This window comes from Lipotes vexillifer, unplaced genomic scaffold (assembly GCF_000442215.2).
Source record: "Lipotes vexillifer unplaced genomic scaffold, Lipotes_vexillifer_v1.1 scaffold636, whole genome shotgun sequence".
Lineage (NCBI taxonomy): Eukaryota > Metazoa > Chordata > Mammalia > Artiodactyla > Lipotidae > Lipotes > Lipotes vexillifer.
In genome coordinates, this window is record NW_006786547.1 from 437622 (window position 1) to 460045 (window position 22424).

Here is a 22424-nt window from a genome sequence, read left to right on the forward strand (position 1 = left end):
TTTTTTTCCGGTACGCGGGCCTCTCACTGCTGTGGCCTCTCCCGTTGCGGAGCACAGTCTCCAGACGCGCAGGCTCAGCGGCCATGACCCACGGGCCCAGCCGCTCCGCGGCACGTGGGATCCTCCCAGACCGGGGCACGAACCCGTGTCCCCTGCATCAGCAGGCGGACTCTCAACCACTGCGCCACCAGGGAAGCCCCCGGAGTACTCTCTTTTGATATGTCTTCAAGGTCACTGGCTCTTTCCTCTGTCTTCTTGATTTTGCTCCTAAGGCCACCCAGAGAATTTTTAATTTCAGTTATTATATTTCTGCATTTGTTTCAAGACAGTCCATGACAGGTCTCTCTGTCTGGTTATGATCATTGCTTTATTGCCTCGTCAAGGACTTCCAAATTCTCTGACATGTTGTCTTTTTTTTTTTTTTTTTTTTAATTTATTTTTGGCCGCGTTGGGTCTTTGTTGCTGTGCGCGGGCTTTCTCTAGTTGCGGCAGGCGGGGGCTACTCTTTGTAGTGGTGTGTGGGCTTCTCATTGCGGTAGCTTCTCTTGTTGAGGAGCACGGGCTCTAGGTGCGCAGCTTCAGTAGTTGTGGCTCGCGGGCTCAGTAGTTGTGGCACACAGGGTCTAGAGCACAGGGTCAGTAGTTATGGTGCACAGGCTTAGTTGCTCCACAGCACGTGGGATCTTCCTGGACCAGGGCTCGAACCCATGTCCCCTGAATTGGCACACGGATTCTTAACCACCACACCACCAGGGAAGCCCACATGTTGTCGTTTTTGTCTGTTAATTGTCTTTTCCTGAGATTTTCCTGGCTCTTGGTATGCCTGGTAATTTCGGATTGTATCCTGTATTTCGAGTATTATGTTATGAGAGCCTGGTTCCCATTTAAATCTTCTATTTTTGCAGACTGTCAATGTGCTTGTATTCACAGAGCATGTCCTGGCCCTCTTCCTTGGGGTGTGTTTGAATGTTAACTTAATTCTCAAGGCTTTTGCAATACTGCTCTGGTCTGCTGTGCTTGTGTGCTACCCGGAGCCAGTGTGAAGCCTGGCTGGTATGCCACACTGGATTCTGTTCTCAGAGCCTCTGCTGTGCGATCCTGGCCAGTTTCATGCATGGGCTGCTTGGGGGGTGAAGCCTGGACTTCATACTAGATCTAGAGGACTCCCTTCTCCATCTCCCCTCTCTAGTGCAGGGAATGGAGAGCTGGGGGCTCCACCCCGCTGTGTCTATCGCCCCATGCAGGAACTTGGGGCCCTGGAAAGCCTCCCTGGAGGCAGCACCCAGTGCAGAGGGGGAGGGATGGACCCCGCTTGGCTGTAGCTGGGACGGGGCAGTGGCACTGCTACCCTTGTGGTATCAGTAGCGTGGTCTTCCCACGAGTTGAGGTCCTGGCTCGTCTGCTCGCCTCTTCACGCCCCTCTGAGTCTCCTGAGAACTGTGTCCAGAGCCTCCTTGTAACTGGTGGCAGCGGTTAGGTGCGATATGTGGGCTCCATCTCCTTCTTGGTCAGAACCAGAACCTCCCACATGCCTTTCTTAAAGGCTAAAAGAAAACTATCAGAAGCTGGCAATAGAATCCCCCTCTGGTTCTACCTCAGACGGAGGGTTCTGACGTCAGAGGTCACTGGGAAAGAGCGAGAGGAAGGGGATTCCCCACAGAGAAGCTGCCAGAAAACCGGTGAAAAGGGGCCCCCTGCTGCCTCGCATGCAGCTGCCAACTGGCTCACAGCCCTCACTTTCTTGCCCTCCCCCAGGTTAGCTCTTAGGGGCCCCCCTCTGCCTTCTGCAGCCCCCGCTCTGGCTTCTGGGTCAGGCCTTGCAGGGACCCACGCTCTATGCCTCAGGACCCACCGCTCCTCCCCAGGGACGAGACCAGCAGAGTCAGAAATGGATGCCCTTTTGGTGGAGCTGGACCTTCCTGCATGGCCGGTGCCTGCACCTGGCACCTGGCCGTGCCCTTCCTGGTTGGGAGGGTCTGTGCAGGAGCTGGGCTGGCACAGCGGCCAGCCAGGGGAGCCAGGAAGAGAGCCCTCAATGTGTTGGGGCCCCAGAAGACTGGGGTTTGGCTGGGACGTGGGCGGCAGGAGGGGTGAGGCTGCCCGTTCAGCCACGTCCATGAAAACAGGAGGTGCCACTTGCCAAGCAGTAACTTTGTGTTGGGAATGAACTTCAGCCGGGGATGCTCCGACGGAGGCTGATGAGTCGTGGGTCCACGTGCCCGCTGCCTCCGTCCCTGCTGCTGTGGGGCTTCCTGGCCTCACGTCTAGAGAAGGGAAGCCTGTGGCCTCAGGGACAGGTACCGCAGGACCCAGCCCTGACCAACCCTGGGTTGTTTTGTGCCTCACCCCGGGGTCTGGAAACCCCATGCAGACGAGGTGGTAGAAGGATGTCGATCTCCTAAACCTCAGTCTGTTTACTGTCTCTGGAGCAGTCAGTGGAAGAACTCCAGGAAGGGGGGCAGGTCAGAGGATGGGCCCTCCCCTGGCCAATCCTTTCGACTCTGCATTTTCTCTGGGCCTCACGGCCTTCTCTGCATACGTGCGTCCGTCTCCCCTTCAGCGGGCCCAGTCCTGGTGTGTATGAAACGCAAGGGCGCCACAGTGTGGTTGGTAATTTCAGCGGGAAAGGCGGGGCTCTGGCTGTGGGGACTCGGGGCAGACCCCGGTGCCTGTTCTATCTGCGGAGGGCCTCTCGTTCCGTGGTGTCACCTAGAAACATCCAGGGACACCGAGACTGTGCGAGTGGCAGCCCGATTCCTCAGGCCAACGCACGCCCCTGTGCTCTGCAGGTCACCAGTTTGGGCTACATGCTGTAGGCACTAAGTGCCAGCAACCTCTCCACAGTGGCCGTCATGCCCGTGTCAGAGGATGTGCCCCTCACCGCCTTCACCCTGGAGCTCAAGCACGCCCTCAGCGCCATCGGTAAGCCCTGCCCAAAGGCACCTGAGGTCCGGTTGGACCCCCTCCTCCTGCCTCTCATCCTTCCAGGTTCTCCTGAAAGAGCACTTAGTGTTGCCCGCAAGGCTAAACCCTGGGCAGGGGGTGGAGACGGGTGCATTGCTGGGGAGAGGACCATCACAGTGAGACGGGCGCCTCTGGACAGTCTTGATGGGCAAACCCTATCTCACAGGAGCTGGTGTGAGTCACACCGCACTGCTCCTCCCAGCTGAACTCTGGGGCCTCCAGGGGCACAGAGACCCCTGAACCGCCCCCTGCCAGCTGGAGCCCATCTTGGGGTGTGAGCCTGGGGTGGGTGCATGCAGCTGCTCCACTACTCGGAGGGGACACCACAATGGCTGGGGCAGCTGACTGACCACGTGGAGAACACCCGCAGCTGGGGTCAGGCAGCTTAGGTCATGTTCCCAAGTTCCACAGCTGTTAAGTTTGGGGGCTCAAGAACAAGAAACTGAAATTCCTGAGAACCCTTAGGAATTCCCCAAATCATAAAGTATTCCATACTCTTAACACTTTATGTATATGTTTTTATATAATTGTGAGTGACCATAGTAAGAGACAATAAGTCAATTTTCTGAGATAGGGCTATCCTAAAGGTTTCAGGGGTGTCTTCAAAAATGATATAACAATAGGTGCAATGAATATTACATTACTATTATGGAACAATACATTGTGACAAGAGTATGTATCTTAATATGGTGACACTAGACACTTGATACTAGAAGGCATTAAATAAATGCCAAATGAAAATGATTTATAAAATTGAAGATACTACTATAAATATTTAATATGTAAAAGTTATTCTCCAAGGGAAAATTTAAATCACAGAAAGCATTAATTTGGATTCGTCTTGGTCTTTGTTTTATAACAAATATTCTGGATGTAGAAAACATCATACATTTTTCAGTGACGTTGGTCAGACTGTCCAGGTCACACCCAAAAGATCTGCAGTTGCACAGTGGAGATGTGTTGATTCATAAAAGCTTATTCCCTTTTTTTAAAAAACAAACAAACAAACCTTTTATTTTGAAATAATTACAGATTCACAGGAAGTTGTAAAAATAGTAAAGCGAGAGCCACACACCACCCCCTGCCCCAGGTTGCAGCACAGCGTCCAGACCAGGAAGTTGGCGTCCAGACCAGGAAGTTAGCGTCCGTGTGGTGTGCTGATTCATTTGTGTCCATGCAAATTTCTATTTCTTCGAGGAACTGGGGATCTTGACAGGGATTGCACTGAACTGTTGGTGGCTTTGGGTGGCACTGACATCCTAGCAGTGTTAAGTGAAAGCAGGCATCCTGCCTCGTTCCTGATCTTAGGGGGAAGCTTTCAGTCCTTTGCCTTCAAGTAGGATGTTAGCCGTTGGTTCTTCATGTATGGCCTTCAATATGTTGAGGAGGTTTCTTTCTATTCATAATTTGTTGAGTGTTTATATCATAAAGAGATGTTGAATTTTGTCAGTGCTTTTTCTGCATCAGTTGAGATGATCATACTTCCCCCCCCTTTGTTCTGTTAATGTGATTTATTACACTGATTGATATTCATATGCTGAGTCATTCTTGCATTCTAGGAATAAATCCCACTTGGTGTGGTATGTAATCCTCTTAATACCCTGCTGAGTTTGGTCAGCTCCTCCTTCCTGAGGATTTTGCATTGTCAAAGGTGCTCGTCTGTAGTTTCTCTTGGCGTCTTGGTCCCACGCAGACTTTGGTACTGGTGGGGCGGGGCGGGGCGGTGCTGGCCCCATGGAATGAGTTAGGAAGTGTTCCCTCCAGTCAATATTTTTGGAAGAGTTTGAGGAGGATTGGTGTTAATTTTTCTCTAAATATTTGGTAGAATTCCCTAGTGAAGCCACCTCATGCAGGGCTTTTTTTTTTTTTTTTTTTACTGGTTCAGTTTTCTTACTGGTATAGGTCTATTCAGATTTCCTGTTTCTTCATGGTTCAGTCATGGTAGGTTGTGCGTTTCTAGGAATTTGTCCATTTCATCCAGATGATCCATTTCGTTCGTATGCAATTGCTCACTGTACTCTCTTGTATTACTTTTTATTTCTGTAAAGTAGCTAATGTCCTACTGTTATTTCTGCATTTAGTAATTTGAGTCTTTTCTTCTTTATTCCTCTAGATAGAGGTTTGCCAATTTTATTGATTCTTTCAAAGAACTAACTGTTGGTTTCATTGATTTTCTGTTTTCCTGTTCTCTATTTTATTTATGTCTGTTCTGATCTTTATTATTTCCTTATTTCTGCTAGCTCTGGGTTTAGTTTGAGATTCTTTTTCCGGTTACTTAAGGTACAAAGCCAGTTGTTGATCAGAGATCTTTCTTCTTCCTCAAAGGAGGCATGTGTAGCTGTAAACTTCCCTCCTAGCTATGCTTTCACTGTGTCCAGTACATCTGGGAATGTTGTTATTTTTGTTTTCATTTCTCTCAAGATATTTTCTCATTTCTCTTGTGATTTCTTTGACCCACTGGTTGTTTATGCATGTGTTGTTTAATTTCCATATATTTTTGAATTTTCCAGTTTCATACCATTGTGATCAGAAAAGATACTTTGTGTAAATCCAATTTTTAAAAAAATTTTTATTGGAGCATAGTGCTTTACAATGTTGTGTTAGTTTCCACTGTACAGCAAAGTGAATCAGTTTTACAGATACATATATCACCTCTTTTTTGGATTTCCTTCCCATTTAGGTCACCACAGAGCACTGAATGGAGTTCCCTGTACTATACAGTAGGTTCTCATTAGTTATCTATTTTATTTTATTTTATTTTTTAAAGAAAGATTCCATTTTTCTCTCATTTTTTAAAAAATTAATTATATTTTAATTTGGTTGCGCCGGATCTTAGTTGTGGCAGGCGGGCTCCTTAGTTGCGGCCCGAGGGCTCCTTAGTTGTGGCATGCATGTGGGATCTAGTTTCCTGACCAGGGATTGAACCCAGACCCCCTGCATTGGGAGCGCGGAGTCTTAACCACAGAGTCTAACCACTGCGCCATCAAGGAAGTCCCAGTTGTCTATTTTATACACAGTATCAATAGTGTATATATATCAATCTCAATCTCCCAATTCATCCCACCCCCCCCACCCCCGCCTTGGTATCCATATGTTTGTTCTCTACATCTGTAAATCCAGTCTTTTTGTTGTTTTTTTTTAAGTCTTTATTGAATTTATTACAATATTGTTTCTGTCTTATGGTTTTGGCTTTTTGGCCCCGAGACATGTGGGATCTCACCTCCCTGACCAGGGGTCGAACCCGCATCCCCTGCATTGCAAGGAGAAGTCTTAACCACTGGACCACCAGGGAAGTCCCTGTAAATATAGTCTTTAAAGTTCTTTAGGACTTACCTCCTGGCCTAACATATAGTCTGTCCTGGAGAAAGAGAAGAGTGTGTGTTCTGCAGCCGGGCGGGTGGCCTTTCCTCTTTGTGCATTTTGGTGAGTGTGCAGTGGTATCTTGTTTGGGCCTGAATTTGCATTTCCCAACAACTAAGAAGTTTGTTTGTTTACTGGCCATTGGGATACCTTCTTTTGCAAGTGCCTGTCAAGTTGCCCACCCTTTTTATTGGTTTGTTATCTTTTCCTTGTTGACAGGCAATCTGGATACAGTCGCTTTATTGGATGAAAGTGTTGCAGATATCTTTCCCTCTGTGGCTTGTTTTTTTTATTCTTTTAATGATATCTTTTGACAAACATAAGTTGTTTATTCTAATATAGACCAATTTATTTATCAATTTTTTCCTATATTGTTACTGCTTTTTGTGTTTTATTGAAGAAATTTCATCCTGCCCCCAAATCATGAAGAGGTTCTTCTAAAAGCTTTAGGGTTTTACCTTTCAAGTTTACAATTCATTGGAGATTGATTTTGGTGATATGAGGTAGAGTCAGGATTCATTTTTCTATAGGATCTTCAGCTGCCCCAGAGCCCTCGCTTAGAAGGACTGGACTCTGCCCTGCAGTGCTCTTTTGCTGACAGTTAGGTGACCACATTTGTGAAGGGTGTTTTTAGAGTGAGGATCTAGGCCAATGGTCCTTTTCTTCCACCTGTGGGTGTCAGTCCACTTCCTCTGGCTTCCAGAGTTTGGGAGAGAGGCTGTGTGACAGCCAGGCGGACAGTGACTATCCAGGCCAGATCTGTCCTGGAGCAGCAGCCATGCCCCACAGAGCCAACACATAAGTGCCTAGGCATCACCCGGTGTCCACGCACTGCCCTGGACCTGCCCATGGCCTGGGCCCTAAGCCCAGGGACGGAATGGTCACCACAGTCCTGACTGGCTGGGGCTGCAGCCCGCACCTCGAGAGCCCAGAGCGCCACCTCCGGGGCGCTCCACACTTTCCCGAGGGCCTCCTCAGAGCCTTGCAAGTCTGGGCAGGCGGGCCCAGAGCAGGAGACGTGCCCTGAGGGCAGATAGAGCCCAGCCTGTGGTGCGCTGAGGACCTCAGGGCTGCGCTCCTTCCTGCAGCCAGACACGGCCTGCCTGTCCCACCTCGTCCTAGACGCACAAGAGGTGGACGGGGTGAGCCACTGCAGTGCCCAGGAGTGCCCGCCCTCGCAGGAACGTGAGGCATCAGCCCCGGGGGGACTCCCTCTCTCTGTCAGACCCACGTGGGGTGACGAACTCGAGCTTGAAGCTCTTCCCTGCCTGGCCCGACCCGGCCTGACCCCCAGAGCAGGACTGCACCCCCCAGGGGGACCAGTGCCCTTTGCCCCGAGCCCCCAGAGGAGTTGCTTCCCCGCATCGACGGGCTTCTGCCATTTGAGTCAGAGCTGCACAGACGCACAGGTCAGTCCAGCAGCCACATCACAGGGCACCATCCTGTGAAATGCACCCTCATGCTTGTGCCTCCAAGAAAGCAGATGCTGCCAGTTAAAAACAAGGCGGTGATTTCTTGTTTCTCGCCTTCTGATTACAAGCCCTCAGGGAAGCTCAGGTGTAATCGAGGGTGTAAGCAGGAAGCCATAGGGAAGAGCCCGGCTTCTCCTGCAGCAGCGGGACTTCTGCCTCATCAGGGCAGTCCAGCAGCCTTCCTGACACTGAAGGCCGCTGGCCTCTTAGCTTTTGTCACTGCCCCTGGCGGCCCTCTCACATATTCTGACGCTGGCCCTCCTGGCTGAGAGCAACTGTGTCTGTGTGGACAGCAGCTCTAAGACCCTGTAGATGGAGGAAGCACCCTGATCCCTGGTGATAGACACCGGTGAACCGCACCTGACTGGAGCCCAGCCAGCCGGGCTGCCTTGGATTTGGGAGACTGTCTAATCTCGCACTTTACAAGCTTGTGCTTCCCTGCCCCCATGCATACACAGTCTCAGTGCTGCAGAGATTCAACCCCTTCATGTGTAGAGGAGGAGACTGAGGTTCAGAGAGGCCACCCCTCCCTGTACTTGCTGCAGCCCTTCCACCGCCACACCTGCAGCCTCACCTGCCCAGAGGGTCTCCTTCAGGGCCACAGGCACGTCCTCATGAGTGGTGAAAGGCTTATTGCTTTCCAGAAGAGCAAACTTCCAGGAGAAGGAAGGGCCTCGCTTGTCCTCCAGTGTGAGCTGCCAGCACAGTTTTCTATATTTGGTGGTTGTGTTTTCAGACCCTGCCCTGCTGCTGACCAGCGCCAACATAAAACAGCGCCTTGGCTCTGCTGCTCTGGACAGGTATGCCAGCCTCCATGTCAGAACAGCCTGGCCGAGCTTGGCTTCCTGCTCTCAGTGGGTCCCAGCCCGGCCTTGAAATGTGCCCCTCTGTCTGTGCCTTCCAGTATCCACGAGTACTGGCTGTCCAGCTGGCTGGGGCAGCAGGAGGACCTCGACCTCCACCGGTTTGTGCTCTACCAGGCGGACAGCACGCTCACACCCTGGACCCAGCACTGTATCCGGCAGGCCGACTTCATCCTTATCGTGGGCCTGGGCGAGGTGAGCCAGCCTGCGCGAGTGGGGCAGTGGGCGGGGCCTCAGCAGGTGGAGGGCGGGGCCTCAGCAGGTGGAGTCCGTGGCCAGGGCTTGGGGGGAGGGGCCCGGCCGGCTGCTGGGTTGGGCCAGTCAGTGGGTGTGGTCAAAGGGCTGCAGGCTGGGCAGGTCTTGGCGGGAGGGGGGCCCCACTCTCTCCTCAGACCCCTTGTTTCTCTCTTTTCCTCTGAATGAAGTCAACAACTCAGGAAGGGATGGATAATAAGAGCAGACACCCAGGTATTTGCTCTACACATTTTGGAAACATTTTGCCGTGTTTACCTGTGACGGTTGTTTTAGCAGGGGCAGGCAGGTACCCCGAAGTGGCCAGTGGCCACTTTACAAGGCAGAGGCTCTTGTAAAGTCAGAGCCTCTGTCCGTGTTTCACGTTTTTACTACGTGTGTATATGGCACTGGATTTTTTATATAAATAGTGTTCTAGTTTATACCATCTTGAAATTTCCTTTTTCCTCAACACTTACACTTTTGAATTTTATCCATATTGTTTCACTCGTCTTATGGCTGTTTAGTTTCTATTTGTGAATGCCCCACCATCTGTCTCTTCTCAGCCAACGGACTGTGAAGTTACTTCACTACACGCGTGTGCAGGGGTGTCTTCAGGGCGCCACCTGGAATTGCTGCCGAGCGGCAGAGGCTGTGTGTCTTCAGGTTCAGAGAGCTGCCAGACTGCACTCCTGTTGTGCATGTGATGTGGGCGAGGTCTGGGGCTCCATGCTCCCTGCTCTGCACTGTCAGTCCCCTGTGTTCCCAACTTCCTGGGTGTGAAGTGGAGTCTCGTTGTCCCTTCGCTTTGTGTTCCCCACCTCCTTCCTCTGCCCCGTCGTCTGTTCTCATTTCACGCTTCCACCCCGGTCCTGGGACAGCTACAAACTCGTCATCTCCGATGTGGGTTCCTGTTCTTACCAGGAGTGATGCTCCCTTGTGGGGGAGTGTCTGCAAAAGAATGTTGCAGTGTGTGCGCCGCCTCCCTTCCTGCAGGCCCCCGGAGCTCCCTCATGCCCCCGCACCCAGCCCCGCACCCCCTGGGTCACAGCTTCACAGAGGAAGGGCCAAGCACACCACAGCCGGGTCGGTCTTCAGAACCAGGGTACCACCCACCAAGGCCAAGACCTGTGTTGGGCTCGGGCGTGAGGCGTGGTCCCATCCAGCCTGGGACCTCTGTGGACAGCCCCGCACTGGCCTTTGGCTCTGTCCTGCTCGAGCCTACGGCCTCTGCTGGGCTGCCTGACGCGGGGCTCCACTCTCCCTCAGCTGGAGCGGGTGCTGGAGAGCACGGCTGTGTGTGCCCAGAAGCACCAGGAGGACGGGCCTGCGCCGGCCAGCACTGTGCAGCAGCTCAACGTGGGGGCTGCTGCTGCGGCCACCTGCACCCCTGCTGCCCTCGCCGCGCCTTCCCCAGGAGGAGCCTGCCCAAGCTGGTGAGGCCCGGGGCGGCTGGGGGCCCTGCCGACCTGCTTCGGGCCCTTTCCCTCTGACTCTGCTCTGAGCCCGCTGGCTCTGATGAGGGCGCTTGCTCTCCATGAGCTCTCCCACTCCTGTGCACTCACATCTGCTTGAGCTTGGTCTTCGGATTCCCGTGGCCACAGGGTGACACGCCCCCCGGATGGGGGAGCCCCTACGGGGGACCAGAACCCCAGAGCAATGGGCCTGAGGTTCCCACCTTCAGCTGAGGCCTCAGGTTGGCACTGCTTCCTCCTTTGGACAGAAAAGCACACAAATCCTGAGGCGCCTCCTCCTCAGGGGTCCCCAGCCCTGGCAGCTGCGCGCGGGCCGTGGTGGGAGAGCAGGGGCCGCTGGCTCGCTACAGCCCACCCAGCCCCTCAGCTTGGTGGAGGCACCCTGCCAGCGGCGTCTGTGCCCAGGTGTCCAAACCCCGAGCGCCCTCCACCTCGGGGCTGGTGGGCTTCGGCTGGGCCCGTCGGTATGTGGCCCAGCTGCCCGCACTGCGCGCCCCACCCCAAGAGCCCTCCCAGGTGAGCCCGGGCGCCGAGGTGACGACTGGGTCGGGACCAGACCCACCGGCCGTGTCCAGGAGGAGCTTCGGGTCAGGAGAGGGGGATAACAGCCAGGCCACGTCGGGTGTGTGAACTCGGCCCGGCCCTCCGCGTCTGCCGGCCTCTCTCGCAGGTGGAGCCGTCCGAGCGGGTCTGCCAGAGGCCCCCGGACCAGCGCTCGGACTTCTCCCGCCTGGCGCCTGGCGTGGGTGCTGACCGGCAACGCTGTCGCCTTGGTACCCGGGGGAGGGGGAGCGAGGTGAGTCCCGCCCGTTCCCACGGGCCACACGTCGGTACGTGTGCGCCTGCGCCGATCCTCCCCGAGCTGGGCTGGCGCACATGCCCGGCAGTGTCTCCCACGGGCCGGTGTCCCCTCCCTGCGCAAAGACAGTGGAAGAGAATGTATTTTTCGTTCCGATTGTCTCCTCTTCTAAAAACTCCGTTCTGACCCTTTGCCAGTCTTTCCGCTGGGCTGCGGGAGAGTGTCTTTCCATTTTAATGCACACTTTATGGAACAGTGATCTGCTCTGCTCACGACTGTCGCGAAGCAGCCTCTAGTTTCTTGGGCTGGTGGGTTCCTTTAAGGATTTTTAACCCAAACCACTTGTACCCCAAGTTGTCCTGACGCTTGCTGCCATTCTCCTGACCTTGGTTAAAGAGAAAAATACACGTGGGGGCAGAAACGGAGGGGCAGGTGTGTGGTGAGGGTGTGACAGGCCAAGGGCCCCAGGTGAACCGGTCGGCGCGAGGAGGGGCAAGGCAGCACCTCTTGCAGCCTCTGTGCTGGACCCCCGCCCCTCTGAGGGCCAGGTCACAGGGCCAGGGGTGCCCTGTGGGGTGGATACCCTCACACCCCTGGCCTCGGAGGACGTCAGGCCAGTCGCTGGGCTGGCGGGCTTGTGTCGCTTCCCCAGCACTGCAGCGAGGCTCCCTGAGTGCCAGGCCTGGGTGCCAGCCCTGCTTACCGTGCTGGCCACCTGTCCCCAAGGCCTGACGGAGGAGCCTGGCTCGCCACCTGCCTTGGCCCGAGGATGTCCCTTCCAGAGTGAGCTGGAGTCACTGTGCGTGCACCCTGCAGAGTCGGGGCTGTGCTCGAGCCCAGCCCCTCCACTCCTCGGCTAATTGTAGCTGGAGAGGGTCAGAGAAATGATGCAGGTGGAGCCTCAAAACTGCTTGTCTGGACGGATTCACGCTCCTTACTTCCCCACTGTTGGAGACTCGGAGGCTCCAAGTTCTGGCCTGAGACCCTTACAGCCAGGAAAGTGGGGTGGGCACGGGAGGGCCTGCCCTTCTGGAGACCCCGCCTCCTCACCCCCCCCTCACACACACCCCGCCTCCTCACTCCGCCCCCGCCGCCTCCTCACCCCCAGCCTCCTCACTGGCCTCCTGTGCCTTCAGTGCACATTGTGGCCTCTCTCCGAGGGCTGCGCTGCAGGGGAGGGATCCCACGGTCTGTAGGCAGCGGGCCGGGGTGGAACGGCCTGTACATGTTGACCCTGGCACCCTGAGTGCGGCCTGGCCTGGGTGGTGAAGTAATGAGTACTCTGCTCGTTTATTTTGGGTGATTTGGGGGCATCGTGTAGTGCCATGTGTTTACTTGAAAGCTGAGCCAGTGGGCCTAGAAAATCTGGTGATTTACCCAAAGTTGCCAGGATGGGGGTAGCACTCAGGCTGCTTTCTGCAGGGCTGGGACAGTGAGGTGCCCTGGAGCAGCTGGCTTGCAGCAGCATTTTTAATGAAAATTTAGTTAAAGTAATACTTAGTTTAAAAGCCATGTGGCCATTCTGTAAGGCCGTATGGTATTTGTATAACACACAGCAGTCCTCTGCCCCACCAACAAATCCAGAGATACCCCACAGACAATATCCCATAGACAAGTCACTTCCAACTTTTCTTCAGCTCTTTCCTCATTACGTTTCTTTTTTTTTTTAATTGAAGCATAGTTGATTTACAACACTGTATTGGTTTTAGGTGCACAGGAAAGTGATTCAGTTTTGTGTGTGTGTGTGTGTGTATTATACATATGTTGTTTTTCATATTCTTTTCCATTATGGATTATTACAGGGTATTGAATATAGTGCCCTATGCTGTACAGTAGGACCCTGTTGTTTATCTGTTTTTTCATTTTTTTCAGTTTTAGATGATTAAGTTCCTAACCGTCCCCATATAGGCACAGGGTCAAAGTCTGTTTGTCTGTCTCTGTCTCATATCCTCCGTCTCTCCTCCTCCTCAGCACAGGATCCCGGTGTGGTCCCCTCCCTAGTCAGCCATTGCTCGCTGTTTGCCTTACAGCAAGGTGGGTCTTCTTTGGAGCTAAGCCTTATCCTACTGTATATACGGCAGTGTCTCCCTCCTCAGAGTAATAATTGCTCAGTAGTCCACCCCAGATGCTGCTGGAGACGCAGCCCCCCTCAGTGTGCTCAGACCACCAAGTCATCTCTGCTGAACTCACTCCTCTCAGCTCTGCTGGTTGCTCCCCAGTCATGCTGCTGGCATGTTGCCTTGGAGTTTCCCTTCACCGTGATCCTGGGAACTGCCTTTGTCTCCCTCCTGTGTCCAGCTCCACTTCTGGATACCATGTCTTCCTCTTTCTTGATACATTCCTGATTTTGGTAGAGTTCATACTCTAGAAGTTTCCTTAAGAGAAGCTGCATGGGAGGGAGGAGTTTCAACGCCACACTTAGCAGAAAGTTTCCTCATTCTGCGCTCACACTCGCATGACAGTTTGGTTATGGAACTCTAGATGGAAACAATTTTCCTGAGAATTTTACAGTGTGGCTCCGTCATCTCTTTAGCTCCCAGTGTTGCTGCTCTGAAGCTCAGTGTCGTGTTATTCACGAAGCCTGTTCCTTCTGGACCTTGTAGGAGACTCTGTTCACTCCTGTGTTTCTGGAAGTACTTGATGATGTGCCTGGGTGTCTTTTCCCCCATTAGGCTGGGCAGACTCCCAGTGGGCCCTTTCAAATTCGGAAATTCATCACCTTCAACCCTGGGAGTGTTGGATACGGCCCACACCCCCTGCTGCCTGCTCCCTCTTCTGGATCACAATCCAGACGACCCCTCATCCTCTCGTGCTCCTATCTTTTCTTTTCTGTCCCAAGTTTTCCATCTTTGTCTTCCGTTCTACTTTCTGGGTGATTTTTCTCAAATGTATCTTCTAACTGATCTGTTTTTGCTAAGGTGTTTCTAATGCCTGAGTGCTTTCCTCAGTTGTTTGCTGTTTGTCTAGCAGTGCCGTTTGAACTTCTCTGAGAATAATAACGCTTGCTTGCTCGGTTTTCCGTTCTGTTCCGTTCCGTGCCAGCCTGTGTCAGCTTGATCCTGTGAATTCCGTGTCTCTGAGGCTGTCTGTGTGCGCTGACCGCACCCGTGGCGTCGCCGCATGGGACCCTGTGGGCCCCTGTAGTCCTCCTCCTGTCGACAGACACTTGGGTTATTTTCTGGGTTTGGTTACTGTGCACAAAACGGCTACAAGCATTCTTGTACAGATCTTTCCTGTGCACATCTTGGGCTAGTACCTAGGAGTGGAATTACCTGTCCACAGGGTAGTTGAACAGTTTTACACCCCCACTGGCAGTTTTGAGAGTTCGGGCTGCCCACATCTCTGTTACCCTTGGTATCGTCCGGGGTGTAAGTTGTGGCCACGCCCCTGGTGGGAGGCCGTGCCTCACTGTGAGTCTGATCTGCATCCCTGGACTCAGGCTCCAGGTGCCTCTTGGTCATCAGGTTCCACGCGCCTCTCTCACAGGTGGCTTGCCCTCTGCTATTTAGTTAGAGGAGCTATTTATATAGTCTGAATACGAGTCTTTTTTTTTAACTTTCTTTTTTTAAATTAATTTATTTTATTTTTGGCCGCGTTGGGTCTTCGTTGCTGCGCGCGGGCTTTCTCATTGCGCGTTTCTCGCGCGCGGGGGCTACTCTTCGTTGTGGTGCGCAGGCTTCTCATTGCGGTGGCTTCTCTTGTTGCGGAGCACGGGCTCTAGGCGCGCGAGCTTCAGTAGTTGTGGCATGTGGGCTCAGTAGTTGTGGTGCACGGGCTTAGTTGCTCTGCGGCATGTGGGATCTTCCCGGACCAGGGCTCGAACCGGTATCCCCTGCATTGGCAGGTGGATTCTTAACCACTGTGCCACCAGGGAAGCCCTAAATGGTATGTTTTAAATTTCATTTTAAATTGTTTGTTGCCAGTATGTAGAAACACAAATGATATTTGTGAATTGATGTCATGACTTACGACCTCGCTGAATTCACTTCATCCAGTACCTTTTTTTGTAGTTTTTTTATGTTTTGTTCTTCTGAGAATAAAGACAGTATTTCCTCTTTCTTTCCAAAATACATAAATGCCTTTGTTTGCACTTTTTCTTGCTTGTTGCACTGCACAGAGCTGAGCAGAGGTGGTGAGTGTTGGGGAAAGCATTCCCTTTAAGCGTTAAGTGCCATCTCTGCCATCTCCGCTCTTGGGTTTTGTAGGTGCCCTTTATCAGACTGAGGAAGTTTCCTTCTATTCTTAGTTTGCCAAGTTTTTATCACGGGTGCTTGTTTTTATGGGTCTGTCGGGATTGTGTGATTCTGCTCCTTTATCCTGTAATACGGTGAATCACACTGAGTGATTTTAAAGTAACATCAAACATCACCTTCTTGGGATGGACTCATTTGCCTGTGTCATGTGGCCCTGTTTCTGTGTCATCTGACCCCTTGGGTTTGAGCAAGGTGGGCCATGCTTGTCCTTTCTTGAAATGTAGGCAGGTTTGTTTGCCGCCTTCAAAACTGAATTGGAAGGTGCTACTGCTTTCCCTGTTCTCTGGAAGGTTCCAGGTGGTTTGTGTTGTTTTTCCTTATATGTTTAATACAGTTCACTAATAAAACCATCCGGACATGAAATTTTGTGAGGATTTGAAAATTAAAGATTCGGTTGTTTTGATGGTTATTAGACTCCAGGTTTTCTACTTCTAGCGTTGGGTCTGGTAAGTTATGTTGGTCTAGGGATGTGTCTATTTTATCTGATTTTTCCTACTTAAGCCACGAAGCTCACACTAGCTTCTTACCTTTTTAATTGGAGCATCTGTACAAATGTTCCCTTTCTCAGTCCTGATATTGGTTATTAAGACCTTCTGTCTCCCTCCTCCTCCCTCTTTCTCTCCCTCTCCGTCTCTGTCTCTTTCTCCCTCCCCCTCCACTCCCCGACCCTGTCCACCTCTCTCTGTCCCCCCCTTTTTACTTTTATGGACCAGTCTTACCTGAATTCGTCCTTTCGAGGATCCTCTCTATAGTGTTTGTCTTCTGGTTCATTAATTTCTGCTCTTTATTATTTCCTTAATTTTACTCTCTTTGATTTAAACTGTTCTTTCTTTCCTAACTTACGGGCCAGCAGACATTGTCTGTGAAGGGCCAGATGGTAAGTCCGTGACCTCGGCAGCCAGTGCGGGGCAGGGGAGGTCAGCTCTGTGTGTGCTGACCCTTTGGAGGCAACGTGCCTTTTTGTTCTCAGTCTGGTCTAAAGTTTTCTTCATCTTGAGTTTTCAACAATGTAGGAATTTTTTTTTTTTTTTAAGTTATGCTCAGCAATTAGAACGCTCCTTGAACCCGAGGCTCAATGTCAATCATCAGTTCTAGAACTTGGGTGTTGCTTCTGTCCACTTCCACTGTCTGTCCCTCCTTCTGGCTACAGTCACACGCTCTCTTCTGCTCATACATGCTATTTCTGGTTGTGTGGTGGACATCACACACGAACAGTGGCCAGAATGGTCTCAGCCTGCGCTGCTTTCCGGTGGTGGCTCGTCTGGCCCTGGGGGCTGCGCTGGGGACCTCCACCTGCCTCCCCACCCGCCCAAGTCTGTTCAAAGCCTGTTGTTTCGGCTTCACAGCCTCCCAGACGCCAGTGGGTGGAGGAGGCTGAGTGCTGGCTGCCTCTCGAGAGCGTCCCCCTCCCTCTCTGAGTTGGCATCTTTGCCCCTCTCTCCGTGGCGTGTGTAGGACTCAGGCACTGAGGGGTAGGGTGGAACGGGACGGCCGTCCCCGGTGTCCTGGCAGCCCGGCGGCGCTGACTGCCTGCTCCATCCTTCTGTTGGCGTAGAGGCTGTGCCCAGGTGGGCATCATCCGGGCCCTGACGGAGGGCGGCATCCCTGTGCACGTGCTCGGAGGGACGTCCACCAGGGCCTTCACGGGCGCCCTGTGCTCTGAGGAGTGGAATTACAGCCAGATACGGATCCGGGCCAAGCAGTGGGCTGAGGTGAGGGGCCCTGCAGGGCCGGGGACGCAGGAGGGCATCGAGACAAACGTGGCTCTGCAGGGCTCTGGCCTCAGAGCGTGGCTTGTTGGGGCAGGGAGGGCACAGAGAAGCAAGGGCGTCAGTGTTGTGGGATGGGCTCCAGTTCATGCCTGGTCTTAAGTTGTAAAGGTGACTGAGGAGAGGTTAGTGCACCCACAATTCCCCGCATTTCCACGCCCACCCCACAGGGCCATGGGGGCACCAGTGCCGGTAGGCAGGCAGGGGGCAAGGCCTAGGTTGGGGCCCTTATTGGGGTTTCTGTGGGAAGGGCAAGGCGGGGCAGGGCACACAGCTTAATATCTGCCTGTTTGAATAATTCCGGCGGGTTTCTGGGCATAGTTGCCTGGCATCTGGCCCTGGGTGATTCAGGCTTGGGGTGTGGGTTAGACAGAGGTGGTCAGGTATGGGCTCCGGAAGGACTGGGTGAGCCCAGGTCTGTCTCTCTCCCCCGGCGTGCGGGACCCCAAATGCCAGAGCGTCAGGGACACAGAAAGTAAGAAATATACATTGTTGGTACAGTTGGCCCTGCAGTGAACAGACACCAGGGGACAATCCAGGATCTGGGGACCCACCCGGGGCAGGCGGGCTGTGGGCAAGGGAGGGGGCGGGCTGCAGTCTGCCCTTCTCAGGGCTCTGCTGGTTTTTTGTGGAGCAGAATGGAGCCCTGGCTGAAACCAAGAGTGGGCTCAGAAGTGTTGGCATTCTCATTTTTAAAAGGAAAGATGGGCCTCCTCTGAGCAGAAGCTCTCAGAGCAGGCCATCTGCCCAATCCACAGATCCCCAAGGCGCCCAGTCTCCCTGGGGGCTGCGGGCTGCTTGGCTCCGGTCACTAAGGACAGCCTCCGAGGGCAGTGGCCGCGGGGGACAGTGTTCTAGCCTCAGCAAGGGTCTGCGTGCAGGTCGGGCAGAGCTCTCCCACGGGTGTGGGAATAGCCAGGGGGCTTCAGGCGTCATGTCCTGCCACCCTGAGTTTGCGCTGGGCCAAGGGAGCCCACTGGGCAGCCACCCTGTGGGGCATGGGGCATGGACCCCCCAGGCTGCTCTGTGGTCCCACCTGTTGGCACGTGGAGGGGGCGTGGTGGGGTGGCTGCGGTGCTGGGCAAGGGCCTCCTCGGGAGTGAGGGCCTTGCTGCCCGCAGAGGACACCGGGGATGTCCCAGGCTGTCCTGGTTCCCTGTCCTCCAGGGGCACGTGTGTGCTCTTCTGCTTGTCCACGAGTCGTAGTGAGAGCGGCTGGGGGCGCGTGACTCACCCCCAGCTGGGGGCCCACCCCCACTTACAGCCCGTCCCAGCGTCTGTCCACACAGAGGCAAGGAGGACCCTTTCTCTCCATCCCTGACCCCTGAGGAGTCAGGCATTCTTGGTCCTGTGTCCTATGCTCACAGGTCTCACTGGCCCCCATCCTCACTGAGGAAGGATGGGCCTCGGTCCTACCAGAGATCACAGGGCTTTGGCAGTGAGGGCCCGTGGTAGGGCTGCTGCTTCCCGGGATCAGAGGGGGTGGAGTGTCTGCCGCAGTGGAGTGTGAAGGCCAAGCCCGGGCCAGCCCGGAGGGGCAGTGGTAGACACTCAACTGGCCCTGGTCCTGGATGGGCCTTGTCCCAGTCAGCCTTGAGCCATCCCCGCTGAGCGGGCGGTGAGGGCCCAGCTGGCCAGGCCTGCCCGGGGTCAGCAGGCGTTCCCCTGGGACCTCCAGGCCCTGCCATTCAGGCCACAGTGTTTGCTTCCCACAGGCTTCTGTTTGCAGAAAGCCCACGTGAGCGCCCAGGTCCCTGCTCCCTTCTCCTGACGCAGGCTCTTGGTGGTCCCCCGGGGTCGCCTGCTGCCGGTGCCCGGGGTGGGGAGGCGGGGAGTGAGCCCCTTCTCCTCTGCAGAGGCCTCACACGGGCCCCCATGTGCCACCCCCCAGGATGTGACGTGTTCTCGGGGGCTGGCTTCAACAGAAGCATCTGCAGCGTCTTCAAGGAGAGGCAGGTCGAGGTGCACTCCCTGGCAGGGACCACCTGGGGAGCCCCAGCAGAGCCCACGGCCTCAGCCTGCTTGGGTCTGGACACCCTGGGCCCACAGGCTCGAGGGCTGGCAGCCGGGGGTGGCCCCTCCAAGTCCCGCTCCCCTCACAGGACCTGTGGGTCGCCTACTTCACTGTCTCCACGGACATCACAGCCTCTGCCCTGCGGGGCCACAGACGGTGAGCACCTCCTCCCGGGGTGCAGGCTCCCCAGCGGGGGCAGAGTAGCTTCAGGGGAGGGGCGTTAAGGGGCCAGCTCCAGGCCAGGCCCGGGGAAGCCCCAGGATCTCCCAGAGGAGGCAAGAGGCCCGGGGAGATGTGAACAGAGATGACTCTGCTCTGGGCCTGAAGGCTGAAGGGCGCACAGGGAGAGGTAGAGATGGGACGGGGGCAGAGGGGCAGACTGAGGGCCTACGTGGGTCACAGCTGCGTGTGGGATGGAGCAGAACGCCGAGGAGAGAGCCCATCTGTGGGTGGGCGGCTGAGGCCCTTCTCCAGGCCAGAGTGTTTTGGGAGCCCCTTGAAATGTGTCTGCTTAGAAGTGAGTGGGGTGGCAGGGCTGGCAGAAGCTCACAGCAAGGGGAGATGTGGGGAGACCCAGAGCAAGCCCGGTCCCCCTGGGCTCCGTCTGAGGGGGAGGATGTCCAGGAAGGGTGTCATCTGCCCGGGCCTGGTGCTCTCTGCCAGAGGCCAGACGTGCAGGGCTCAGGACCCATGTCGGCGAGGCTCTGAGCTGAGGGTCCTGGGCAGGAACTCACCCTGGGCAGCGAAAGGTTCCTTTCCTCTCCCCCGATCCCTCTGGACCCCCTCCCAGGCTCCCTGTTGAGGTACGTGCGTGCCAGCATGTCCCTGTCGGGCCACATGCCCCCGCTCTGCGACCCCAAAGATGGACACCTGCTGATGGACAGGGGCTACATCAACAACCTCCCAGGTACTGAGGCGGATGGGGGGCAGCCGCCCGGCCCCGCCTCAGCCCCACCGCTCCTGCACGCCGGGGCTTACAGGCGTGCGCACGCTCGGCGCCGCGTGCTCCCAGCAGATGGCTCTATTTGTCGGCTCAGCAGTGCTCCGAACCAGGCCAGGTAGAGGGGCCGGCCGCAATTAGGGCCCGTCTGCCCACAGTCAGAACTAACAGCCTGCAGGTGTCGGGTCTGCTGTGGGCAAGGCCCCTCCTGGGGCACACCTGTCACCTGTTGGACAGCTCTGTGCGCTTGGCCGACCCCCTCCGCAGGCCCAGGTGTGAGGGTGGAGAGGAGACCCACCCCACCCTCCAAACCCTCACCCCCATCCCCCCACTCTCAGCGCCTCTCAGGCAGGCTCTGCCCCCAGCCCTGGCTCCACCCCAACTTCCCCCAGCTCTGACCCATCACCCCAGCCATGACCCCACCTGGGGCTCTGCATACCTGTCCCCACTGGTGACCAGGCCACCTCCTCCCCAACAGATGTGACCAGGTCAATGGGGGCAAAGCTGGTGATTGCCATCGACATGGGCAGCTGGGATGAGACAGACCTCACCAACTACGGGGATGCGCTCTCCAGGTGGTGGCTGCTGTGGAAGCGCTGGAATCCCTTGGCCACGAAGGTCGAGGTGGGGGCCCAGTCCTGCCTACCCCAGCTGTTCCTCCCCACATCCTGGCGCCTGTGTCCCTGAGACCCTGAGATGGGCAGGGAGGGGGTGCGCCTTCCAGGCTCTGGGTCCAGGAGGGTGGTGGTTGGTCACTCACCATCCCTGCCCGCCTGGAACCAGCTCTGGGAAAGGAGCCAGGCCTAAAGGCTCCACACACCCCAGGACCCCTGGCTGGGTGCCCAGCCTCCCCCCAGGCCTAGCAGAAATTGCCTCCCCTTGCGGGGAGGGGAGGGGAAGGAAGGGCCAGGGCAGAAGACTCAGTGGCTGTTCCCAGATGGAGGCCAGGGGCCACACGGGGACAGGAGAGCCACACTCAAGGGCTGTGACACGGCAGGTGTTGAACATGGTGGAGATCCAGACGCGCCTGGCCTACGTGTGCTGCGTCCGGCAGCTGGAGATGGTGAAGAGCAGCGACTACCGCAAGGACCTGAGCCCCCCGCCCCCATCAACAGCTACGGCACCCTGGACGTCAGCAAGTTCGACGAGATCTGCGTGAGTGTCCAGGCCGGCTGCCCCTCCCAGGCCTCCCTGCTCTCGCGTCCCGGTCACTGGGTTCCCAGTGTGTGTGCAGGTGGTGGGGTACCAGCATGGCCGGACAGTGTTTGACATCTGGGGTCGCAGTGGCGTGCTGGAGAAGATGCTGCAGGACCGGCAGGGCACGAGCAAGGTGAAGGCGCGCGATGTGGGTGCCTGAGTTGGCGCCCCTCGTTCCTCTCCCACTCCTGTGACCCGTCCTCTGCTGCCCAGAGTCCAAAAGAGAGGCAGGGCTCCCTGCAGCCAGCAGCACGTTGGCACACCCTCTCAACTGCTCGGCCTGCAGGTTCCCCTGCCCCGCCCCAGGGGCCAGAAGACAAAGGCAAGGGCAGTGGCCCTGGGGGCTGTCTCTTGGCCTCTGCCCCCCTTTGACTCTCCACCCTTGAAGTGCTCACGTGGGAGAGGATGTCACTGTGGGTGGGGGGCTGCTCAGGACTCTGCTTGTCATCCGTGCCCCACCCGCACTCCAGGGCTAGGACCACAGAGGGTCATAGAGAGAGTGGGGCCGGCTGCGGTCAGGGGCTTGGCCAGATGTCTCCTTCGCCTCTGCCCCCCACGTGCTCACCTGCCCCAACGCCTCCTTCACGGACCTCGCTGAGATCGTGTCACGTATCGAGCCTGCCAAGGTGGCTGCAGCGGACGGTGAGTTGGACCCTGGGCCATATGCCCACACAGCTGAGGATGGTAGTGGCAATGTCCCCTCCTGACCCTTGACACTCTCAATAAGCCACCCTGGCCACCAGGCTCCCTCTAGCAGCCTCTGGACCCGGTAGGCTGCATACAGGGACCCATGCCGGCCCCTGCCCCTGCTCTCAAGAGGATACCTGCATGGCCCTGCTCTCTGCCCAGATGAGTCTGACCACCAGACCGAATACAAGGAGGTGCTGCTGGGCGGCCCCAAGCCGACCTGGGCTCCGACTCAGTGAGCTGCCCGGACACCCTGTGCTCCCCAGCTGAGCTGCCAGCTCCAAGGGCTCCAAAGCAGGCCAGCTGCTCCCTCCCTGCTGCCCTCCTGGCTTGCCCCCACCTTGACGTTGACCGTGTGCGGTTTGCTTCCAGGAGGACGAGCCCTCGCTTCGGCATCGGC

At 55.6% G+C, this 22424-nt stretch overlaps 1 protein-coding gene across 1 annotated transcript in view; it reads left to right on the top strand.

Moving 5' to 3' along the window:
- Positions 1-22263, top strand: part of PNPLA7 (patatin like domain 7, lysophospholipase) — a 32215-nt gene extending 9952 nt beyond the window's left edge. Inside the window, 18 exon segments of the mRNA XM_007458998.1 lie at positions 2790-2823; positions 2825-2922; positions 8533-8596; positions 8701-8861; positions 10146-10250; positions 10253-10326; positions 11036-11104; positions 11106-11161; positions 16973-17129; positions 17357-17378; positions 19078-19293; positions 19991-20107; positions 20619-20764; positions 21138-21239; positions 21242-21295; positions 21375-21465; positions 21869-21979; positions 22187-22263. Of these exon segments, the coding sequence (XP_007459060.1) occupies positions 2790-2823; positions 2825-2922; positions 8533-8596; positions 8701-8861; positions 10146-10250; positions 10253-10326; positions 11036-11104; positions 11106-11161; positions 16973-17129; positions 17357-17378; positions 19078-19293; positions 19991-20107; positions 20619-20764; positions 21138-21239; positions 21242-21295; positions 21375-21465; positions 21869-21979; positions 22187-22263 (1754 nt within the window).
- The last annotated feature ends 161 nt before the right edge of the window (positions 22264-22424 follow it).